The following is a 22,481-nucleotide window of genomic DNA, read 5'->3' as shown; positions in this document are numbered from 1 at the left end:
CCAACATAATAGTGGGGACTTAATAAATGTTAGTGCTTTTTCTTCCCATGCCCTCTAGCTTTCTTAAAAATACATTTGTGTGTGTGTGTGTGTGTGTGTGTGTGTGTGTGTGTGTGTGTGTGTGTTTAGGCGGTGGGGGAGGCTAGGACAAATAAGTTATTTTGTTCATGTTTTTCAAGCTTCCCAAGCTCAGCACTATGCCATTTTAGGCTGGATATTTCTTTGCTGTGGGGGCTGTCCTGTGTATTGTAGGGTGTTTAAGAGCATTGCTTCCCTCTACCCACTAGATGTCAGTTACAGCCCCCAGTTGTGACAATCAAACCTGTCTCTAGATATTGATGAATGTTCCCTAGGAGGCAAAATTGTCTCCTGTTAAGAACAACAGTTGTACCTCTAGCCATCCATTGAATAATTAAACATTTAATTTATAAACAAGCTGTTCAGGTACTGTGTAGACATTGCTGGTGGGTATAGCATATATTTAAATGTATATAAAGTCAGGATTTACACAGAAAAAGAAAAACAGCACATATCAAATTAAGCTATATAGTCAATCCATAATTATCCATGAAGTGAGTAATGAAGTAGATAATTAAAAAGTTATTTCAGTCACACAACTTCCCTGCATTAGATTATTTTCCTAATTATGGTTGGATTAGGCTAATCCTATCAATAGTAATCAATTTCTTGGACACACACTGGCTGATGACAGGGAGATATGGCAAGTATGCATGGAGAGAAATCATTTGGGTTTCTTAAATTTTCATGGACTACCCATTAAGTGGGCGCTTTAGCCACAGATTATCAAACTGCATTGTCTGTTAGTAAGCTTAAAAAGTAACAGCAACATTCATACTTACAGGTGAATTAAAGACTTTAGTCCCCGGAAAGTATGTCTTGAAATGGACTTGATGTTGTTGTTTTCTATGAATCTGCAATAAGTTATAATATTTGTTGTCAGACAGCTGTAGGAACCCAAGAGGACTTGTCCTGAATCATTATGTCAAAGAAAAGTTTTTTTTACTTACAAATACTCTAGATGTGGAAGACCAATAAAAGCATCGTCACTGATCACATCAAAGGAGTTCGATGTGAATAATCTGCCCAGGAAAAAGTACACAATGAAAACAGTTAACCTGACAGATTGTCAATCTTTGCTGCTATTATGTCTTAAAGAAATGAATGGGAGTTGTGTATGGAAAAGTGTCTAGGTGTCTGTCTTCCACAGTGTTGTTTATCTAGGTAATCTTTGAAGCTTTTTTTTTTTACCCCCAATTCTCTCTTCATCAGATACTCATAGAGTCTTCATGTCCCACTTCTCACAGTGATGGATGTCACATGCCCTGAGTAACATTTTTGAGATATAACTGGACAAGTATGACAGTCAAAGCAGCCAAAGCAACATTTTGCACATTTTTATGACAAAGACACTAACAGAATCTTTCCCTCTTGCTCTATAAACTTCTGGAACATTCTGATCAGCTCACACAATGGTGCCTCAGGGTGTTAAGCCTGGAAGCCCTGGAAAAGTAGCTCCATCAAAGCCTAGTTTTGCTTTGATATCTCACAGTAGATAGGCCATCAACACTGGCTCAATGAACATCAACTAACATCCTTCTTAGATAATAGAACAGGCTGAAGATGGGAAACAGTGAGGCTTAGGAAAAGGTTTAGACCCATTTATTACTAAATAGTTGGGGGAAAAAAACAGTTTAACTTGGGCACATTTATTTGCAATGTCAAAATCCACAAGAATTTGGTTTTGAAATTACTGATGAAAAGGAACATCAACCAGCAGTCCCAACATCCTGTTGAACAATTTGGAAAAGTTGCCAGCTTCTGAATGACGGACTTAAAAGAGGTGATTATAGGCCAAATAATACAAAGATGAGGTGTTTTTTTTTGAGTAAGTATTAATTTATGGAATTCATTAGATAAAGTGTAGATACAAGCTAAAAATAAAGTTTTAAATGTACTGGTGACAAATTTATAATGGGTTCAAGTGATGTTCCATCTACACATTAAGGCTCTTGTGTGGGGGAACCTCTTATTCCACTTGTAACTATTCTCCAAAATGTGATCTAGGTCATGGACTAGACCAGGTGTTTGACATAATTTGATAATTCAAATCTCATACATCCCATTTAACTGTACTATGTAAAGTCCAATATTCTCTGTTAGGAATCTTTTTGACTTACTTTTGAAGTCTAAGGATTAAAAATAATTGGCACTAACTAGCTTGGTGATTTCACCTCTAAGGAGATTAATACTAAGAGATCTTACTTCCTGAACATTTTTGAAAATTTTATTTGACATCTGGGATTGCTTCAGAATAATCAGGGGAGGGGAAAGCAGTGAGTTGGAGATGAATTGATCATGACTGAGAATCTTTGAAGGTAAAACATAGATACATGGAAATGAAGTTTACTATTATCTCTACTTTTATATGTGCTTGACATTTTCCATAAAAATGGGAGGAAACATGAACCAAATAAATAAAACTAGATGCTCTGTTCCATTTCATCTTAAGCTATCAATCCTGGAGTGATGTTGGATTCTCTTTCTCTCCTCTTCCAACATCATAGCTTTATACTTAAGTCATTGACTAGGCTCTGAAAAGTCAACACTAATGAATAATGATACTTATTAGATGCTTGTAGTTATTACAACAAATTCAAAGGTTTATGATTCCAGTCATAACTCTGGCACTTGTCTCTTCTTACTTCACAGTTGTGAAAAACAAGATTGCTCAGCTTTGCTCCAAGTAACATCCAAAGCCTTCCTTATGTTCCAGAGCTTTGTTCATTCTGAATAGGCAGTATCAGTGATGGACAGAATAGAATAAGGCAAAAATAGATACTGAGAAATACCTCCCATGCTCACTGCTTTACAAACTGCCCCATGGTTGGGGCAGCCACTTCAAAACTGTACACTCTAAGTCACCAGAAGAAAGAGCTTTCAGCACTAGTTCCCCTTATGTTGAAATTAGATGCAAAACAGAGCAGGAAATAGATATTAGTGGGCAGAACTTGCCCACACATGTCAGGGAAATAAAACAGAGGATTCCCAGTAGAATTTGTATCTGCGTGTCCATTGCTTATCCCTAGCACCTGTAATACTGCCCATCCCATAGTGGACACTGAATAAATATTTGTTAAACAAAAGGAATTCAATTTACATTAAATTCTTGTCATTACTACATTACTAGATTGAATGTTCCTTAGAGCAGGGGCTTACCCTTATTTACTTTTGTGTCCCCAGCCCTGAGCACAGTTCCTGGTTAAATAATGCTTGTTGAACTAGATATTTCAAGGATTAAAATCTCTGGCTAAAACGGAAGCTACATGTAAAAATATGAATGAATCTCACCAACCTAAGTTGAGAGAAAGAAGCCAGAACATAATAAAAAAAAAAAAACAAAACAAAAAAACCAAAACCAAAACCAAAACAAAACAAAAACAAAACAAAAACAAAAACAACCCACAAACCCCATCAAAACTCTCTATACTGCCAGAAATCGAGATAGTGGTTACCATTGGAGATGGGTGGTAACTGGAAGGGAGCTCAAGGGGAGTCTTTGGGGGTAATGATAGTGCTTAGTTTCTTGACCTGGATGCTGATTACAAAGATATTCACTTTATAAAAAACCACAGTGGTGTGGAAGCAGGAATGAACAGGTAGAGCACAGAGGAATTTTAGGGCTGTGAAAATACTCTGTATGGTACCAGAATGATGGGTACATATTATCATACATTTGTCAAAACCCTAGAATCTACAACATCAGAAGTGAGCCATTATGTAAACTAGGGACCCTGGGTATTAATGTAGGTTTATCAATTGTAACAAATGTCCCACTGTGGCGGGGGATGTTGGTAATGGGGGAGGGTATGCATGTCTGAGGGTAGGTGGTATATGGGAAATCTCTGTGCCTTCTCTTGAATTTTGCCGTGAACCTAAAACTTCTCTGAAAAACATTCTTAAAAAGTCATCGAGATAAACACTTAGTATATGTACCCTTTTCATTATGTATATTACATTTCAATAAAAAAAGTTTCTTAATAAAAACTAAAAAATAATCACTCTGGTTAAGATAATAATGAGTATCTTAGTCTTTCAATTCTAAATTCAATTGTGGTTTTCTATGGACAAGGATTCTGTAGACAAAGATGTATAAAATTATACATACATTATAAATATAGTTGAATAGGCTATCCATTTTATTATTCTATGTATACTTAAAAGACTAAAAATCATGTTCTATAAAGAGGGTGAAACTCTGACCCTTAATTTTTATGAATTTCTTGAAATATGTTTGATTTCAATATTATGATTTGCCATTGGGCCAGTTGTTAAAGAATCCCACAGTCCCTGTTAAAAGGAAACTGTGCTACTCCATACCATCTTCACACACGACAGACCTAGAGCAGACCAAGGCGGCATGTTTTATGGAGCACAAACTCTGTCCCTTTCCACAGATTACTAGGGCTAGGACTCATGTCTTTATCCAGAAGGGCTGATCCTGGGGTCAGTCAGCCTCCCAAGGGCCAAATACCCTGGTTCAAAAGGCAAATTAGGCTGAAGATAAGTCCCTTCCTGGGTACTTGGAATCAGCAAACACAGATGGAGCCAGCCAGCAGAGGAGCTGAAGGAGAAAGGATGCCTCAGGGTTGAGTTAGCTCCCTGGCAGGCAAAGTATGAGCCAGGCACACTTACGAGAGAGCAGAATGTGGAGGAGGCCTTGCAAAGGGAAGGTTGTGTGAATGTTGAAGCAGGGGAGATGCCTAGGTCTGTGTTAGATCCTAAGCCACAGCTTCTTAATCTTGGTTGCACTTGGAAAGACCTGAGAAGCTTTAAAAATATGGTGGTAACTGGTTCTTACCCTGAGGGGTTCTAGTTAAATTCTACACTTGGGGTGTGGCCTGGTCGTGAGGATGTTTAAAAGCTCCTTAGGTGACTCTTATATGCAGCCTGGGCTGCATATGGTACGCTTCCCTTCCAGGTCACTTACACTACCCCCTCTTTACCTGTGGTGGCTGAGAGAGCAGTTCGCTCCTTGTAGCAAGTCTAGTTGGAGCAGTGGCTCTGGGACATAGAGGTGCTGTGGGTGGTCCTGTCCCCATAACTACATGTAGTAAGACTCTGCAATAATATGACTCAGATTTGACAACCATGCTCACAAAAGCAGCATCATAGAAGGGTTGGTGGGGACCAATGTACCATCTGAATGAACTTGATACTCTGAGGCACAAATCAGAGATCTAGATCCCATAGGCTTGCCAAGCAGCCATCCTGTGGGTTGGTGTGGAGATAGTCTAGAATTTGCTCTTCACCTCTGGTCCTATGGGAACCTGTGAGGTCTCTGCCACTTCCTCTATTCTTAGGGAAGGAAAACATCAGGCATTTCCCCCTAGAGTTTTGGTAGAGGTGCACACAGGGATGTGTGTTGACCGATCTGACCTTGCCCCCAAAGGTAATGCGCTTATATCTCTTAGTCATCACCCTCATGAATTCAGTAAGAAAGGGGACTGTAGGAGGAATGAGGAGGACTTTATTTCCTCTCTGCAACCAAGGGAGTGTATGTTTCCTTACAAGAAGGAGATTTAGGAAGACTGTACATACCAACTGTTAATTCCAGGCAGGCAATAGCTCATTCTTTAAATGATGGTTGTTGCCTTCATAATAGCCTATATTTCATAGATTCTTGCTGGATTATCTTATTTGGTCTTTGGAAAAACTCTGTGAAAGTGGTAGAGGAGATATTAATATCTGTTTGACAAGAGGAAACTGAGGATCAGAGGGTTGTGAAAAGCTTTGCTTAAGGTCATGAGGCCCAAGACTCCTTGTCCAGTGCCCTGGTATTGACACACCTGGTAGCCTGTCAGTATAGGGTCACATAATGACTTAATAGCTACATTCTGGCAGACAACCGTAACAACACTGTTCGGCTTATAAGGATTTAAGAAATACAATGAAACAATAATCCCCTTTTTAAAGGAACTAATTAATGTGAGTAGTCTCAAAGTGATATTAAAACCTTTTAAACCTGTATTTTTTTTTCAAGTAAAGACTTTAAAACTTTTGAATGCAGTTTGGTGTATTCTGCTTATGAACACTATATGCTCATTGTAGAAATTCTGCAAAACACAGAAATGCTTAAAGGAAAAACTAAAGATTACATAATCATACTACCCAAAGATATTGATATGCATACATATGGTACATATTCTTTCTTTGCTTTTATTCTTAAAATGTTCTTTCCTACATAAAGATCAATGAACTATTACCTACATCTACCCCCTTAAAAAAATTTTTTTTAAACATTTGACTCCTTGATCCATTTGGGACTTACTTTTATGTATAATATGAGGTGAGATACTGCCTTGATTCTTTCCTAAATACTTACCCAAACTTACTCAAAACCTTTTATTGAATAATTAATGTTCTCTCCATTTGTGAGTGTTGCTTCCTTCAAAGGTCTGCTATGTTATTGGTTTCCCAAGAATCAAATGTTGGATTTATTTATTATTCCAATTGCTTTCTAGTTTATTATTTTGTCTAATTATTATTTATTTTCTCTTGTTTTCCTTAGGATATTTAGCTTAGTGCTCAATTCATATATGTTTATTCTTTCTGATTTAAAATGAAACTATTTAGAAATATGACTTTACTTCTGAGTAAAGCATCCAGTAAGTTTTGATAGGTAATAATCTTTTTTTTAAAATGAAATATATACTTTTTATTGATAACACATATCACATCACCATCAAGAATGCTCTGACCTTGGAGAAGAGCACTTTATTTATTTATTTTTTCAATATATGAACTTTATTGTCAAATTGGTTTCCATACAACACCCAGTGCTCATCCCAAAAGGTGCCCTCCTCAATACCCATCACCCACCCTCCCCTGCCTCCCACCCCCCGGTAATAATCTTTTCAAATTGCATATTTGATTGCCTCAAGCATTTAGAATAATATTCTTAAAATTCCCTATCAATGATAGGTTTTTTTTAAAAAGCTTTCATGATTTTATTGTTAATATCGCAGTGGGAACAGAGGATGGTATCTGAAAAGTATCTGCTAGCCTCAAGCTCCAGTGCCTCCCTCTGGTGCCTACATCCAACTGCTTAGATGGCAGGAGGGGGTGTGTGTGGGGGTCGCATGTCTTCGCAAGCAATAAATTAACACCAAGGCCATAAAATTGTTAGGGGGTTCCTGGTTGAATTCAAAAGCTAGGACCAGAGCATTTAATTCAAAGGAACAAAAAGGTGGGTGACAGGGTCAGCGCGGAGCTCAGAGTCCTGAGGGAAACCGAGGTAACAACAGAGAAGTAAAGAAATGAGCAGAAGATCAGAGAATTAGGATCTAGCTACACTGGAAGAAGGTCAAGTTTCAGGCTGCCCAACGTCCAGCCAAGAGGCTGGAGATGGAAGTCCACAAGAGCAAAAGGACTGGGCGGGCACATGTGTTGATGCCAAGACTAATGGGCCGCTGAAGTGGTTTCCTGCCCTGGTTCCTCACCTCTCCAGGGACCGCGGGAGGAGCACAGTGAAGAGGGAATCAGGAAGACTGGCTCTTAATTCCCAGAATTAACCATAAATACTCCGTGTGGCCTTGAGACTTCTCCTGGCTGTGTTGTCAAATGAGGGGGCAAGACAAGGTATTTTAGGTTGTTTCTAGCTTCAAATATATATGAATCTATGCTTGTAGCATTGTGGGCTTCATTCATGGAAGAGTAGGGCTGGGCTCTGCATGGGGAGCTGCAGATAGCTGAATAGGAGGAGTAATCCTGCTGAGAAAATCTCCCCTAGTCTCCAACCAGACTGCTGATCTGGCCATGTGCCAGCATCCCCTGACTCTAATGATACCTACTACTTCAAATTCCCTCTAGTCACTTGTGATATCTCGATTACCATTAGAATTGTCATTCACACACGAGTGGCCTGCGTTGTGTCTTCTAGGCCACAGCAGATTCTTCTGGCTATTTGGGGCGGGGGCGGGTGGGGGGGGGGACGATGGAGATGATTTAGGAGGGCTCTCCCATATAATCTCCCCTCAGTAAGGACTACTCTGCATGAAGAAGAAAAGAGTGATCAGCCAGTACTTTCACTTGGAGATGGCATTAATCAGATATAGACTAGAGAATCTGGTTTCGAAGCTTGTAATTGTCACTTATGATGTACACGATACATAAAGTAGGTGAATCTGTTTCATCATCTGTCAAGATCAGAATTATGATAACCAAAAGACTTCCCGGAAGATTCTAAGAATTACCTGAGACAATGTACGTGAGCATGTCTCCAATGCTTCTGCCAGAGAATAATCAAAGAGCATAGACATAAAACATCAGATCTGGAAGAGCCGTTAGATATAGTGAAGAACCTTAGTTTTACTGCTAGGGAAACTGAGGTCTAGTGAGATTGTCACCTGTCCAAGAGAACTGTTATGGGCATCGTCCAAGGAATTAACCAGCCATGGGTAGTGTGTGTGACACAAAAACGCACAATTCCAGGCACATATGCAACATGTGTTATATATGCATATATAGGTAAATGAGAGATCAAGCCACACAGGCTATAAGCTGCTAGAAGATTTAAGGGCATAGCTGGAAAGCTTGCCAACTTGTTTAGAGCTCACTGTGCTTAAATGATTCAGCCCCTTCAGTTACTAATATTCTCCTTTATCTAAAAGAATAGGGCTGGTTGAATGATAATTAATGATAGGCTGATGATTCACCTTAGTTAAATGCACATATTCTAAGTGCATGTGCCATGTGAATAATTTATACTTGAATATTTAAAAATATGTTTTTAAGACAGGAAAGCATTAAAATGGGAAGCATCACACATGAGCACATTATGTCACAGTTTTTTGGTTTTGGGGTTTTTTTTGGTCTCTCATCCCTGCAAAACATTTTCAGTGCAATTCAGCTGACACTTAAGTAGACCACCACCTCTTCATCTGGATTGATAGGAAACAACCCTACTTTAGCTTCATGTAAATCTGGCGGGAGGTGAGGGGCACTCCAGAGAGATATGTAGTTTACGTCCTCCTTTTTTTTTTTTTTAATGTTTATTTATTTTTGAGAGGGGGGAGAGGCACAGAGAGGGAGACAGAGGATCCAAAGTGGGCACTGTGTTGACAGCAGAAAGTCCGATGCAGGGCTTGAACTCACGAACTGTGAGAACATGACCTGAGCAGAAGTTGGATACTTAACCAACTGAGCCACCCAGGTGCCCCCAATTCCTCTTTTTTAAGGTGAGAAAACAGGTCTCCATAAGTTAAGTGATTTACCTAAGGTCACATACATCTTTTATCAGTGGCAGGGCCAGGATTAGAATGTAGGTGTTAGAGTTGCAGGGATTCCCTTGGGAATATTCTTGGCATGCATACTAGCAAAGATTAGAGCATGGATCTACCTCATTGCTTTTATAGTCTATTACCTCTCATCCCAGGATAGTCAAACTTTTCCTTTCTAGGAGTTGGCATTACTAGTCAACAGCCCATCCTCCTGATGTTGTGTGTAAATTCAGCGTGTATTGCCCTGGTCTTGAAGCACCAAGGAGAAGGGACTTAAGTTTTAAGCCTATTCTGTGACAAGCCTCATCTTCAGCAGCTTGCCATCTATTAACTCATTTTAATCTTAAAATGAACATTTAATTTAGGTTTTATATTCTCCTCTTAAAATATAAAGAAAAAACAAAGTGAGAGAGGTAAAGTAATTTGAAGCCTGTAACTGGCAGAGCTGGGATTCTGTGCTTAGACTGGTAATGGTCATAGGCAAGGCCACGCTTCCTCTTTTTAATCCCATCAGATCTGCCCACTTATCTGCTACAAATCTGGAACAGCCTTGCCCAGTTGTTCCCTGAGTATATTCCCTGAAATATGAGGCTTTATAGGGTTGAGAGATTGTACATGAACAACAACAACAACAACAACAATAATCCAAATAAGTCTGGGAAAAGTGAGTAAGTGAAGATAATTGAAGATAATCTTAATTACACGGATCTTTCTATCCTTAAACAGAGACTCTTCAAAAGGGAATGAAATATGCAATTTCCCAATTTTATTGATCATGGGACCCTTTTATCACTGAGCTTTATGTAAAACGAATATTCCACGGAACATACCCACAGAAATGTTGGATTAGCCATTTGGGAAATAGCTGTGATGGAACCTGCTCCAGACAAAAACGGTGAGAGTGTAGATTTAAGTTCAGGGGCATTTTTCCTTTAACATGCTGCAAGTGGTAATCTACTTCTTCAGGAAGATGGAGCACCCACTGGGAGGTGCCAGAGAAGCTGTGTGTGCCAAGCTGCTTGACCAGGTGGACAGTGTGGCAGGGAGGCGTCCTCCCAGATCTCACACCCGATGAATCCACACTGACAAGATGGTCTGAGTTAGGCCTTATATGGAGATAAATGGTTTCATGTATCCTCCAAGATGGAATTCTTTGTATCTGCCTAAGTAAGCACTGCTAGCAAGGCTTTCTAAAAGAAGGTGGGGTACAAATAATTAATCTAATAAATAATATGCATACCAAAGGCATAGATTCCCAATACCCTATGAGATGTTAAGAAAAGTGAAATGACATGAAATAATTCCAGAGGCTTTTCTAAGCCCAAGTGCCTGTGAATAGTCAAGGTGGGGGTAAAAAGTGCAGTTTCCCAAATTTATTTGAGCACAGACGCATTTCTTTCAGGACAGTTGTTCCACAGGACACAGGTTTAGAAAATGCTGGTCTAAGGCATAACTTTAAAGTATATAAGTCCTTTTTCATTTACTATTTTTTTCCTCTCTCTCTTTTTTTCAAGTAAGGAGACCAGAGCTTACACATACAAATGAGAGTTGAATCCTAGGGAAACGAGATGTTCTTGCCAGTAATGCTGCCACTCTTTCAAAGGGCTTTTGAAACTCCTTCTCATTAATTGTGTCCAGGAATCAGGACACATTCCCCTGAATACCCTCATTAATGGCAAAGGTTGGCCCTTTGAGAGGGGGTTGGATTTTGGGAACAGAACTGTGCAAAGTCAAGCCCGGTGATTCATGTTCAAGAGGAAGTAGACGAAAGTAATTAAAAGTGAGGACATGGGTTTAAACCCCAGATGTGCCACTTAGGAAGGGTGAGACATTGAGGAGGTTACCTAAAACCCTTCTAGGACTCAGTGCTTCCTCTGTGGAATGGAGGTAATCATACGCCCTCATAGAGTTATTGTGATGATGAAGTTAAAAAAGAGAGAGAGAGAGAGAGAGAGAGAGAGAGAGAGAGAGAGAGATCTATAAAGTGCTTAGCATCAGGCGATTCAAAAATGACAAAACCCCCCTAAAAAGACTGCCTGGTTTTACTGCATGGCTTGTAAAGTGGCAGCAAAGACAATTCTCAGAGAAGGACCTAGAAATGCTTCGCCATGGAAGCATGGAAGGGAGGAATCTATGACCTTCCACAGGAATTCGCTGCAACTCCAGAGTTATTTGTACATACAAATTCTTGTCTGTTTATTTTTTTTAAAGGTTCGTTGCTTTTTAATCACACCTGACACAGGCAAACACTTGCCATCTTGCCATGCAAACAGGCACAATTCCTTTCTAGTCCCTGCCCATGGGAGGGATAGTGAAATATTGTTTTATCATCAGCCACCATGAGAAATTGAGAACTACATTATTATTTTAATAATGATTCTATAATAGTCAATTCCATATTATGAGGCTCTTTCATTTAACAATCCAATTTACTGGTTTGTTAGAACTGATACAATAAATTTTGTCCATTTCTTTAACAAGACCACTTTCTATATTATAATTTAAAGTAACTATTTGTAGAATAGAACAGAATACAATAGAATTGTTTTAAGCCAGGAAGACGCCTTAGTTAATTGAATGTAAAGGTTTCAAAATGTCAACTTACATTTTATTTGGTGTTTATCCTTTAAAAAAAATCTGCTTCCAGGGGCGCCTGGGTGGCTCAGTCGGTTGAGCGTCCTACTTCAGCTCAGGTCACGATCTCACGGTTCGTGAGTTTGAGCCCCGCGTCAGGCTCTAGGCTGATGGCTCAGAGCCTGGAGCCTGCTTCTGATTCCGTGTCTCCCTCTCTCTCTGCCCCTCCCCCATTCATGCTCTGTCTCTCTCTGTCTCAAAAATAAATAAACATTTGGGGCGCCTGGGTGGCGCAGTCGGTTAAGCGTCCGACTTCAGCCAGGTCACGATCTCGCGGTCCGGTCCGTGAGTTCGAGCCCCGCGTCAGGCTCTGGGCTGATGGCTCGGAGCCTGGAGCCTGTTTCCGATTCTGTGTCTCCCTCTCTCTCTCTGCCCCTCCCCCGTTCATGCTCTGTCTCTCTCTGTCTCAAAAATAAAAATAAAAAACGTTGAAAAAAAAAAATTTAAAAAAATCTGCTTCCAGATTTTTGCCTTTTCCTGAAAATAAGGAAAATATGACCCCATGTTCATGTACCATATTCTCATCAGCAATAATCAGTTGGAGCAGAGGATGTCATTTTTAGGCAAGGCATGTCTTCTCTGGTTTACCCCAGTCACTACCAGGCCCTAAGGTCTTATACCCAGCTGATTCCTTTATTTATGCTACCACCCAACCCCCACTGGCATTTGAGTTTGAGAACCATAATTGGTCTATCTCTGGTATTCTCTACATATAAAATCTGAGGCCCATGGACATTTTGTGACCAACCCAAGTTCAGAAAGCCCATTAATGGCTGAACTGGATTTGAAACAAATGTCTTCTAGCGCAGACTTCTTTCTATCCTGTCACAGAACCACTCATCTGAATACTGGTCAGTGTTCATTATTTTGAACAAAATCATGTTTTACAAAATGTGGTGCATTTTTTTCATGAGGAGGAAGTGAGAGCATTCTGCTTCCTCTCTGTCCCTGACCCCAAGAAAGGTAAATAGTTCATGTTTTCTGTCAGAGTATTTGAAGGAAAGATTTCTTAGCAGGTTCTGATGGAGACCTATGTGTAGAACAACAAAATTTTGAATCTAGGATCCTAAGCAAACCCAGCCCATACAATCGGATGCTAATCTGATGTTGTGGTCAGTCAAATTAAAGTGATTTTCAGTGCTCGCTTCAGCCTAATATATACTAAAGTGATTTTCAAAAACTATAATAAAAGCTAACATTTAATATTGACTTACAGGCACAGTGCCAAGTACTTTATTTTTCATTTTTGAATGAAAATTTTTTTGCTTTATTGCTTCATTTAATCTTTACTGTAAGCCTGTGCAATCTATGATTAGTCCCCATTTTGCAGATGCAGATAATGAGGCTTGATAAAACTTGCCCCAACTCATAGAACTACTAAGCAACAGAGTGGAAACTGAACCCATGTTTATTTCACCATAAAACCTGTGTTCTTTGCTACTTGCCACATTGCCAGCTCTCCAGGGTTAGCCATTTGGATATCACAGCTGTCACCACAAAGCCCCTTCAATCATTCTGTAGCCTATATCTCAACAGTTGGCACAAGTCACCATCATCACCAATCAACTGGATATCATTTTGAACAAAATGAGAAAGCCAATCAAGACTGGCTTACAATAGGGGCACCCGGGTGGCTCAGTCAGTTGAGCATCCAACTTTGGCTCAGGTCCTGATCTCATGGGTCAGGTCATCTCATGGTTCGTGAGTTCATGTCCTGCATCAGGCTCTGTGCTGACAGCTCGGAGCCTGGAGCCTGCTTCCGATTCTGTGTCTCCCTCTCTCTCTGCCCCTCCCCTGCTCATGTACTGTCTCTCTCTCTCTCTCTCTCAAAAATAAATAAACATTAAAAAAATTTTTTAAAGACTACTTTACGACAAAATTGTTTAAAAAAGAGACTACATTATGATACATTCAAAATCAGGCAATTATAATTTACCTTATTAGGGATCTCTGTTAACTGAGAGCTGCCATATCAGGTCAGGGAGGGAGGTGACACTCATCTCTGTGTCCCTAACAAAGTCCAATGCTATGCCTGTTGCACAGCAGAATCCAAAAATGTGTTTATGAAATGGGAAGCTTTTTGCTTTCATTTTGTTACTGCTTGCCACGATGCAATGAATAAATACTTTTAGCTAAGCAAATATAAATAAGTCAAAAAGGAAATTACCCTATGTTAATGAATTTTTTTTTCATCTTCATACTCTTTAAGCTTAAGCAACTTTCCCTTTGGATGTCTTGTTGGACAGGATAATGGGGGAATTTTACCCTTCATAAGAGAGAAGCTAGTTGACCTCCAGAATCAATAGAGAACCTGGGAGAAATATTTGATTTCTTACATGTCAAAGGCCTAGTAGAAGTCCAAGTGGGACAGAAGAGACTCAGGCAGTGCGTCTCAGGAAAGGCTTTGAAAGCTTTGCCTTTTACGTTCTGGTATACTGGAAATCTCTGGTGAAGTTTAACATCATAACACCATGCTTTTTTCCTTTCCTTTTTTTTTAAAGTATAATTTTTATGTACAGATAACACACCTGACACAGAAGAGAGGATTGGGACAGCCCAGGAGTAGGTGTGAAGAGACGGGCTGTGGTGGGGGCGGGGGGGAAGCATAAAGAAAGTGAAGAGGCAGAGAACAGGGAGGACGGGGTCTCCAGGTAAACTTCTACTGGCCCTGGCCTCTCCTGGGGAAGAGGATGTGGCCGTGCCTCGCAGTCTGCCTTCCACTATTTTGTTCTGGTCCCAAAGGCAAGGTAGTTTCTTGACTAGACTCTCTGCCTGACCCACTCAAATTTAGTCTATATCTAGGTCTTCAGGAGGGAGGAGGGTAGAAGTCCTCCAGTAACCTGAACCTCAGAGCCAGGGGCTCCCCACATTGTGTTCTATCCCACACTTTCTAGGTCAACCTGGGTCCCTAGGACATATTAGGGAGCTTCTCTTTGGCTTGAGAGAATATCACCCAACCATTACTCTCTTTGTAGGAACAGTCCTTGGTTCCTAGGGAAGGGGGACGATTCCCAACTTAAGGTGCCAGTATGCAGGAGGGAACTGAGAGGGTGCCTGGGTGGCTCAGTTGGTTGAGCTTTGGCCTCAGCTCAGGTTATGATCTGGCAGTTTGTGAGTTCAAGCTCCGCGTTGGGCTCTGTGCTGACAGCTCAGAGCCTGGAGCCTGTTTCAGATTCTGTGTCTCCCTCTCTCTCTGCTCCTCCCCCGCTCGTGCTCTGTCTCTGTCTCTCTCAAAAATAAATAAACATTAAAAAAAATTTTTTTTTAAAAAGGAGGGAACTGAGTCGGTGAACAACACCTTTATTCTGAGGCTGAAGAAAATCTCTTCACTTTTTTTTCTTTTTTGGTTCAGTTCACTTTCTAGCTCTCCACACAATTAGCTCATGTGAAATCTGATAGGGTACACCGAACATGAAAAAGGATGTGACTATCTACTGATAGGAAAGCAAGAGTATTAAGCATAAAATCTGTGGAAATATGGATTGAATCCAACAAATAACATGCTTAGTCCAGACTTACAACATCTGGGCTCTTTTGTAGGACCTTGGCTATTGATAACCCTCCATGATGTCCAGAGACATGGGGCAGATACAAGCACAAAGAACTCTAGTAAGTGACAGGAAGAACGAGAGACATCTGTAAAATCTATAGAGCTTGAGAAAATAGAGGTCAGGGAATGAGGTACTTCAGTCTGGTATAAATGGAGCCAAGGGAGAGAGAATGTGTGTGTGTGTGTGTGTGTGTGTGGTGTCAATATTATGAGAGATGACCCTGGACCAATAGCCAAATTCTATTAATACCACTTCAGATGTTCAGTCTTTCTCTGTTTCTAGGGAAACATTAAACATTTCCAAGCACAAGTGTGACTTGATGAGATCTGTGTTTCAGGAAAGTAACACTAATGGAGGAGGGTTAAACAGGCACCCAGTGCACAAACTCCCACAGTGGCCTGAGGGGTGAATTGCAGCCTCATTCAGGGCCATGGCCCTGGGGTGAAGAAGAGGTGGCGGGTTCTCATCCTGTTTGAGAGAGGACTTGTCTGGTTGGAAGTGGATAGTGAGGGATAAGGGGCTGGTAACTCCTAAGTTTCTTGCTTGAATAATTGAAAGGATGAAATACACTTTCAGAGAAAACATTGGTTGTACAGGGTCAGCTTGCAGTCACGACAATTAATTAATTAAAAAGCTCAAAATCAGATCTATGGGTCCTTAGGCAAGTTGTAGACAGAACAACCTAGTTAGCTGGCTGAAATTTTTACTTCTTGGTCTATTGTGGGGGGGAGGGGCATCAGCTGGGCATAAACCAAAACAGGCTCATCCACAGCCAGCAAATAATTCCTCTAGAAGCCCTTTTAGCTTTTAGGTTTGGCTTGAGTACTCATCAAAGAGTGCTACATATGGGGTGCCCGGGTGGCTCAGTTGTTAAGCGCCCAGCCAGGTCACGATCTCATGGCTGGTGAGTTTGAGCCCAGTGTCAGGCTCTGTGCTGACAGCTCGGAGCCTGGTGCCTGCTTCCGATTCTGTGTCTCCCTCTCTCTCTGCCCCTCCCCTGCTCATGTACTGTCTCTCTCTCTCTCCCTCTCTTTCTCAAAAACAAATAATCATTAAAAAAATAAAAATAAAAAAAAAGAGTGCTACATTTTTCTTAATCTTGTAACCTAAGGATGAAAGGGGGCTGATCACTGCAAAGAAGAGATAGGCCATGGATATATTTTCCCAGACAAAGAATATTTTGAAGGACTAAACGATAAAACTTTAATAAGGATGGATTTATTATTTACCTTGTTCATGGTATTTGCTTTTTCCTTATTTAGTTTTTTTACTTCTTATGGACTATGTACTTGTGTGCCGATTGTGGATTAAGAAAAGAAATAGTGATTTTTTTGATATCTTCTCCCCCACAAGGATCAATTCTATTGCTTCAAACAAGATCAAATCTCATTGGAATAAATAGAATTTTTTTCTGACCACACTGAATTCTTATATATATAGCAGGATACTAAAATCAACCCTGTAATTTATTCCCTGCATATAGCACTCTCATAAGAATTGGAGGGATTTTGTTTATTAAACATTTTATAAATGAATGGAAATGTGGCCACATTTTATACTCTTCAGTTAGAATTTTACTTCTGGAATGAGCCTTTATCATTGGGGATTTCAGTCTGTAATTGAGAAGAACAGGGCTTTAATGTGTGAAAACACATTTCTGTAAATTGCATTCACTCCAAGCACTGTTCTCCACCGCTAAAATCAAACCCAAGTGAATAATCATTCTCCTTGGTTATGCTTCATGACTGGCCCTATGGAAAACATGAATGAAATTGCATTTTCTTAGGCAAAGTTTTGTTATTGTTGCTGCTTAAAAACCGTAAATAAGACATTTTTTAAATGTTTTGTACAACTAATTTGATGATTTTCTTTCTTTTCTTTTTTTTTTTTTGGTGATAATTCTATTCTTTCTCTCCTCTCTACAGAGTCTGGGCTTTTGCTGTTCTTGCTCTCCAATGCACATTGCCAGCCATGGCCTACCAGGATCTTTTCCCCCAAAACACGGTATGCAACTTAAGGAGGCACTGCGTCCGTTTCCCTCACTACCTGGAGCTGACATTTCAAAAAGTACTTCTCATCATGCTTCTGCAGAAGGTCTGAAAAAGCCATAACAAAATTATCAGATTGTTAGTGTGGATGATGGGAATGGGTCATTTCTTTTCCCTTTTCAAAAACAGAGCAAGAAACCAACTGTGTTTGTGTGTCAATCAAGCAGAACTGAGTCTGAAGTTTGCATCTTCACAGGATATGACAGGTCAGTCCACAGTCACAAATGCTTTAGAATTCATTGCAAAACACAAGCAATGGCTGGTGTGATCCGGCCTCGTTTGATGGCAAAAGTCATGCAAAGGCAAATTCAGGCCCCTTTGTCTTCATGTTCCATGGGGAGTTGGCAGCCCACATGGGTTTTTCAGGGCACTGGATGGCCCTACCCCATAGGAGAACTCTTCCTGTCTGTGAACCATCTAGTCCCATCAATGTTATGATTATGGCACAATTCGTATTTGGAGCCTTAGAATTTATTTCCTGCTCAGTGAAAATCAGCTTATTAGACCCTTTCCTGAGGAGCAGGAAGCAGAGAACATTGGGCAGGAAGAATAGGGAGCAAAATCTTTAGGAAACAGGGTCCTGAGATCAGAGACAAACTTTGACACCTGACATTTTTGCATAAGCTCTGCCCTGGCACAAGTCTGCCATGTTGAGGTTACCCAATGTGAGTTAAGTAAGGACATACCGGGCAAGAATCACTCGCCCTTTTGTTATTTCTGAAACCTGAACTGCTTTTAGAAATAAGGGCTGGAATGTTCCATAGGAACTCAGAGCATGGGACACAGGGGCATGGCACACACTCGGTGTGGGCTATTTAAAAACCAGTTCCTTGGCTTCCCTCTGTGATTCTAAATACGTGGAATCACATTACCCCGCAGCAGCCGGTAACTATTCCTATAACACTGTCCGGCATCTGTGCCTGTGAGGCTGGTCCTCCAGCAAAAACAAAGTAGGGGCGTTCTGACTGATGGGGTTGCTCTATCCAGGTTTTCTGTGTCACAGCTAATGTCTATTTAGTGTTGGAATATTAGTATGTGTTGACTGACCCTTCTTGAGTTTTAAGGACTGATCTATTTAACTATCCTGGGGGGAAGGAGGTGCCTCAGCTCATCAAAAGGATGCTTTTTAAATGAGCCATTTATTTATTTAACAAGTGGACAACAGAAGCACAATGTATCGCGTTTTCAGATACAACCAATTCTTACGCTATGGAAGGATTCCAGCACTGGAGACTTTGCCTCTTCATGTGCTCTTTGCCTGACTCTTTTTTGGGTCTGTTTGATGTGTAAACACTTCCCCTAATCACACCACTAGCCATCAATCAGGTAAATCCCTTAAGAATATTCTACTCAATTGTGTATCACTCAAAGACATTAGCTGGTAGAAAGACATTAGCCAACATTGTTACATAATGTCATAACACCTGATCGGGTTTGTGAATCAATGACATAGACAAACCAGTTTTGGGATTTCATATAGATAAAGCAATATATTAACAGATTTAACCGAGGTTTTTTTTTTTTTTTTTAGCTTTATAGCTTTATGTAAAAAATTAAACCTCCACCTTTTGTAAAACGTGTAAACAATTTTTCATACCTGATGCCAAGCATTTTATCTACTTAAATCTTGATTATCTCTGGTAACACTCCTTCAATGCATTATCACCTCCATTTTACAGATGAGGAGACTGAGGCTCAGAGAGATTTAGTCATTTGCACAAGATTCCATGTCTAGTTTCTAATGAATAGTGGGGTTAGATTTACACAGGTCTCTCCAATTTCAAATCATGCTGTTTGTCTCTCTATATATAACTTAAAACAGCCAAGATGGTCAATTAAGGCAAGAAAACAAAAAACAAGCAAGCAAAAAATTTGGGTCCTGAATCATGCAGTTCAGATAGCCAAAACTCAGTTGATTGACAATTGCCTAAATTTCCTCCTGGACCCATGTCACTACAACCCTAGTCTGTTGCCTGATACCTGAGTACCAGGGGACCTCTTGACCCTCACGTGGTCCTGCTCTAAGGACGAGTACTCCAGTGGCCCCAACATTACACGTCCAAACAAATTATACATGTGATTATTGTGCCTGTGGAGAAATCTGATTTCTTAGTCGAATATTGTTTTTTGACTGTTTTGAGACATAGACTGAATATGTGGTTCCCTCGTGGCTAACTCAAAACATACAGCAAAGACTAATCCTTTGCACTATCCTATATTAATATTTTCCTTCCCTCCTTGTAAGTTATAAATTACAGGAGATTAGAAAACAATCTCACGAGAGTTAATATATTAAGGAGTTACCTCGAAGGAACCCGGATTTGTTTTTCCCCACATGGTAAATCATACAAGGTAGCAGCCAGCCCCAGATCCCTGGGAGACAACATCTTGAGCGCATATGTTACGCAGGGTTCTGTATGGACTAATTCAAAAACTCCAGGGCGAAATAAGCAAAGTTCCCAAGTCAAAAATGAAAGTAAAATAGTGGCATGGAATTGGGATCATTGTTGCAAACATTCCAACAACTTCATAAATAGCCATGAAAGTAGACAGCATTACAGGTTAGCAAATTTACCCTTGCAAGAAACAACCTGCACTGCCCATGTCAAGTCGCAAACAAACCCAGCTACCTCTTACTTTACTGATATTCTTTTTCTTTCCAGAAACACAGTCACATTTGACAAAATTAATATTGAGATCGCTTTACTAGAGGGCTTATCCAAATATATGCTATATTAAAAATAGTCATGATATAAATATTTCTCACAAGAGCTGCAGCGATGGTGTGAATAAAAAACTCCCTTCTGAGATTTCAGTAAAACCAGATCTCACAAAGGATCTGAAAGAAAACAAACAAAAAACAAACAGACAGACAGACACAAAGAGACACACACACACACACACACAGAACAAACCTTATGTTAATCCGGTTTAGCAAAACAGTCACTATTTTGACACTATTTTATGAAGTACGATACTGTTCCTTCCCAGATGAAGTAGGAGAGATGAATCGGCTACAGGTTTCCCACAATAATGTTCAGGGGTTGGGGGGTCTCTAAGCAGGTTCCATAGCAGCTAATAAAAATCAAAATTTCTAAATGCAGCAAAATGTTAGCATTGTCAAATGGCCAAGCACGCAAGAGGAATTTCTCTCTCCATGCCCTCCTACCGATACATACAAAAAGCCCCAAATACATCGGCTGGAATTTTTAAATCGTAAATTAGATATCAAAATGCTTACGGGCCTTACAATGAGATAACATCAGGAGGAACGGTGCGTGGAATAGATCTGGCATTCTCACATAAAGCATTATCTTTGGTACAAGTACACACGGCAGGGCATTTTGGCTTCGCTGGTTTCTTCCCCTCAGTCAGCAAAAGCGCAGATAAGAGACATAGGAAATAAGCGATTCTTTTCAGGGGGATGCAGGCATTTCCCATCCTTTGGCTTCTCTCTGATTCCATGCAGTCGAAAAAATATCCCCAAACATGAACAGGGCTTCTGGAATTCAGCTGGTGATTGTCTTGCTCTGAGACCAGGTCACACAGGAGTCCACCCTTTTCCTTTGCCTCTCTGTATCTCTGCTTTTCAAACCGGGGACCTGCAGCTGATTCGTGAGCTGCTCTTCGCTCCAGCAATGCGCTGCTCCGGGAAGAGACCTGTGAGGTGCTGTGTGATGGGAGGGACCCAACGGCTGGAGGAGAGAGCCGACTTGCATCACCACAGAGAACACTGAGCACAGACCAGCCTTCAAAGGCAAAGTGAAGTGATGTAACAGAAAATAAACAGCGTTCCGCTTGCACGGGGAGGCTCTTTAATTGTTACCAAAAATAGGATGGCTTTCTGTCTTATTAGTGGGTGGGTGGGTGGGAGCAGTCATCTTGTATCAGATCTCGGCAGTCTCAGAAACCTCTGGGAATTTGCTTTGCATGTAGCAAACCAAAAACTCGCTTTGGAGCCAGCCCTGGCTGGAAAAATGAAGTTAAATGAAACTCTCTCCCTCTGCAGCATTTGGCTAAAACCTTGGTAGTTTTTGCTGAATCCACCTGACTGATGCCATCGTTGAAAGACAAATGAGAACACATGGAGAATGTGACTTTCAGGGAATGAATGTGAGTAAATACTTTTCTGACACTTATCAACAGTTATGAATTATTGGTTATCATAATACCCCCCTCCCCCCCATATGTAAGCCATCCTCTCCGTCCCCAATGAGGTGTGGAGATGGCAGTGTGGACTGCCTCTGTGCATAATCCACTTTCCTCATTTCTCACTCCCCCTGCGTTAGTAGTGGAACCAGAAGCCTGAAAGAGCTCCCTGCCAGCAGGAGGCAGCCAACTTTGGCTTCTCAGGGCCCTGAAAAGATCCTGGTTTAGCCCAGGAGGCTCAGACAGGGTGGGGGAAGCACTGGACTAAGAGCCGGAGACCTGGCGTTGAGGTCCCAGTTCTGCCACAAACTAGCTGATGTTATCCCTGCATCTGTTCCCCTGCCTGTGAAATGAGGATGGTCACCAAGGTGTTCCATAAATATTATGAACATTAAATCAAAACGGTAGGCTACGTTACTGTCACATTTGATGGAAAAGAGAATGTACCCTTGGAATAGGAAATTAATTTAAAGAAGAAAAAAAACCCACAACAGTCCTTGACATTGGGATAGGGCGGTATAGTCCAAGAGGGTGGGAAGACCCTTAGCTTGGAGGACACGTTGGAAAATAAACTGTGGGTCCTCTTACCATGCTGAAGTTGGCCATCCCTAGAGCTGGCACAGCTGGCCAGGGGATGTCAGCCTGCAATCCTGTCTCCTGCTCAGCTTCTTAGCGGAGACATGTTCTTAGGAACATTTGAGCAAAGGTGTGATTATGACATAAACTCAACCTCTACGGGAGCTTGATGCATTGTCAGTTTACCCATCTCCCCTTTCCCTCGCATCACATGCCCCATGCTC

At 40.7% G+C, this 22,481-nt stretch overlaps 1 protein-coding gene across 4 annotated transcripts in view; it reads right to left on the bottom strand.

Moving 5' to 3' along the window:
• The window catches only part of LGI1 (leucine rich glioma inactivated 1), a 39,742-nt gene extending 18,398 nt beyond the window's left edge, over nt 1–21,344 (bottom strand). The window contains exons 1-4 of one of the 4 annotated variants that reach the window (XM_058697200.1): nt 20,783–21,340; nt 20,300–20,371; nt 1,029–1,100; nt 861–932 (exon numbers count right to left, since the gene is read on the bottom strand). In XM_058697200.1, the coding sequence (XP_058553183.1) occupies nt 861–932; nt 1,029–1,100; nt 20,300–20,371; nt 20,783–20,997 (431 nt within the window). In that variant the 5' untranslated portion in view covers nt 20,998–21,340. Of the gene's footprint in view, nt 1–860; nt 933–1,028; nt 1,101–20,299; nt 20,372–20,782 lie in introns of all 4 variants that reach the window. The other 3 variants (XM_058697203.1, XM_058697201.1, XM_058697202.1) reach the window with 3 other exon arrangements.
• Between the last annotated feature and the right edge of the window lie 1,137 nt (nt 21,345–22,481).

Source organism: Neofelis nebulosa, chromosome 13 (genome assembly GCF_028018385.1).
Source record: "Neofelis nebulosa isolate mNeoNeb1 chromosome 13, mNeoNeb1.pri, whole genome shotgun sequence".
In the NCBI taxonomy this organism is placed as follows: Eukaryota; Metazoa; Chordata; class Mammalia; order Carnivora; family Felidae; genus Neofelis; species Neofelis nebulosa.
This window is presented reverse-complemented; position numbering and strand designations above follow the sequence as displayed.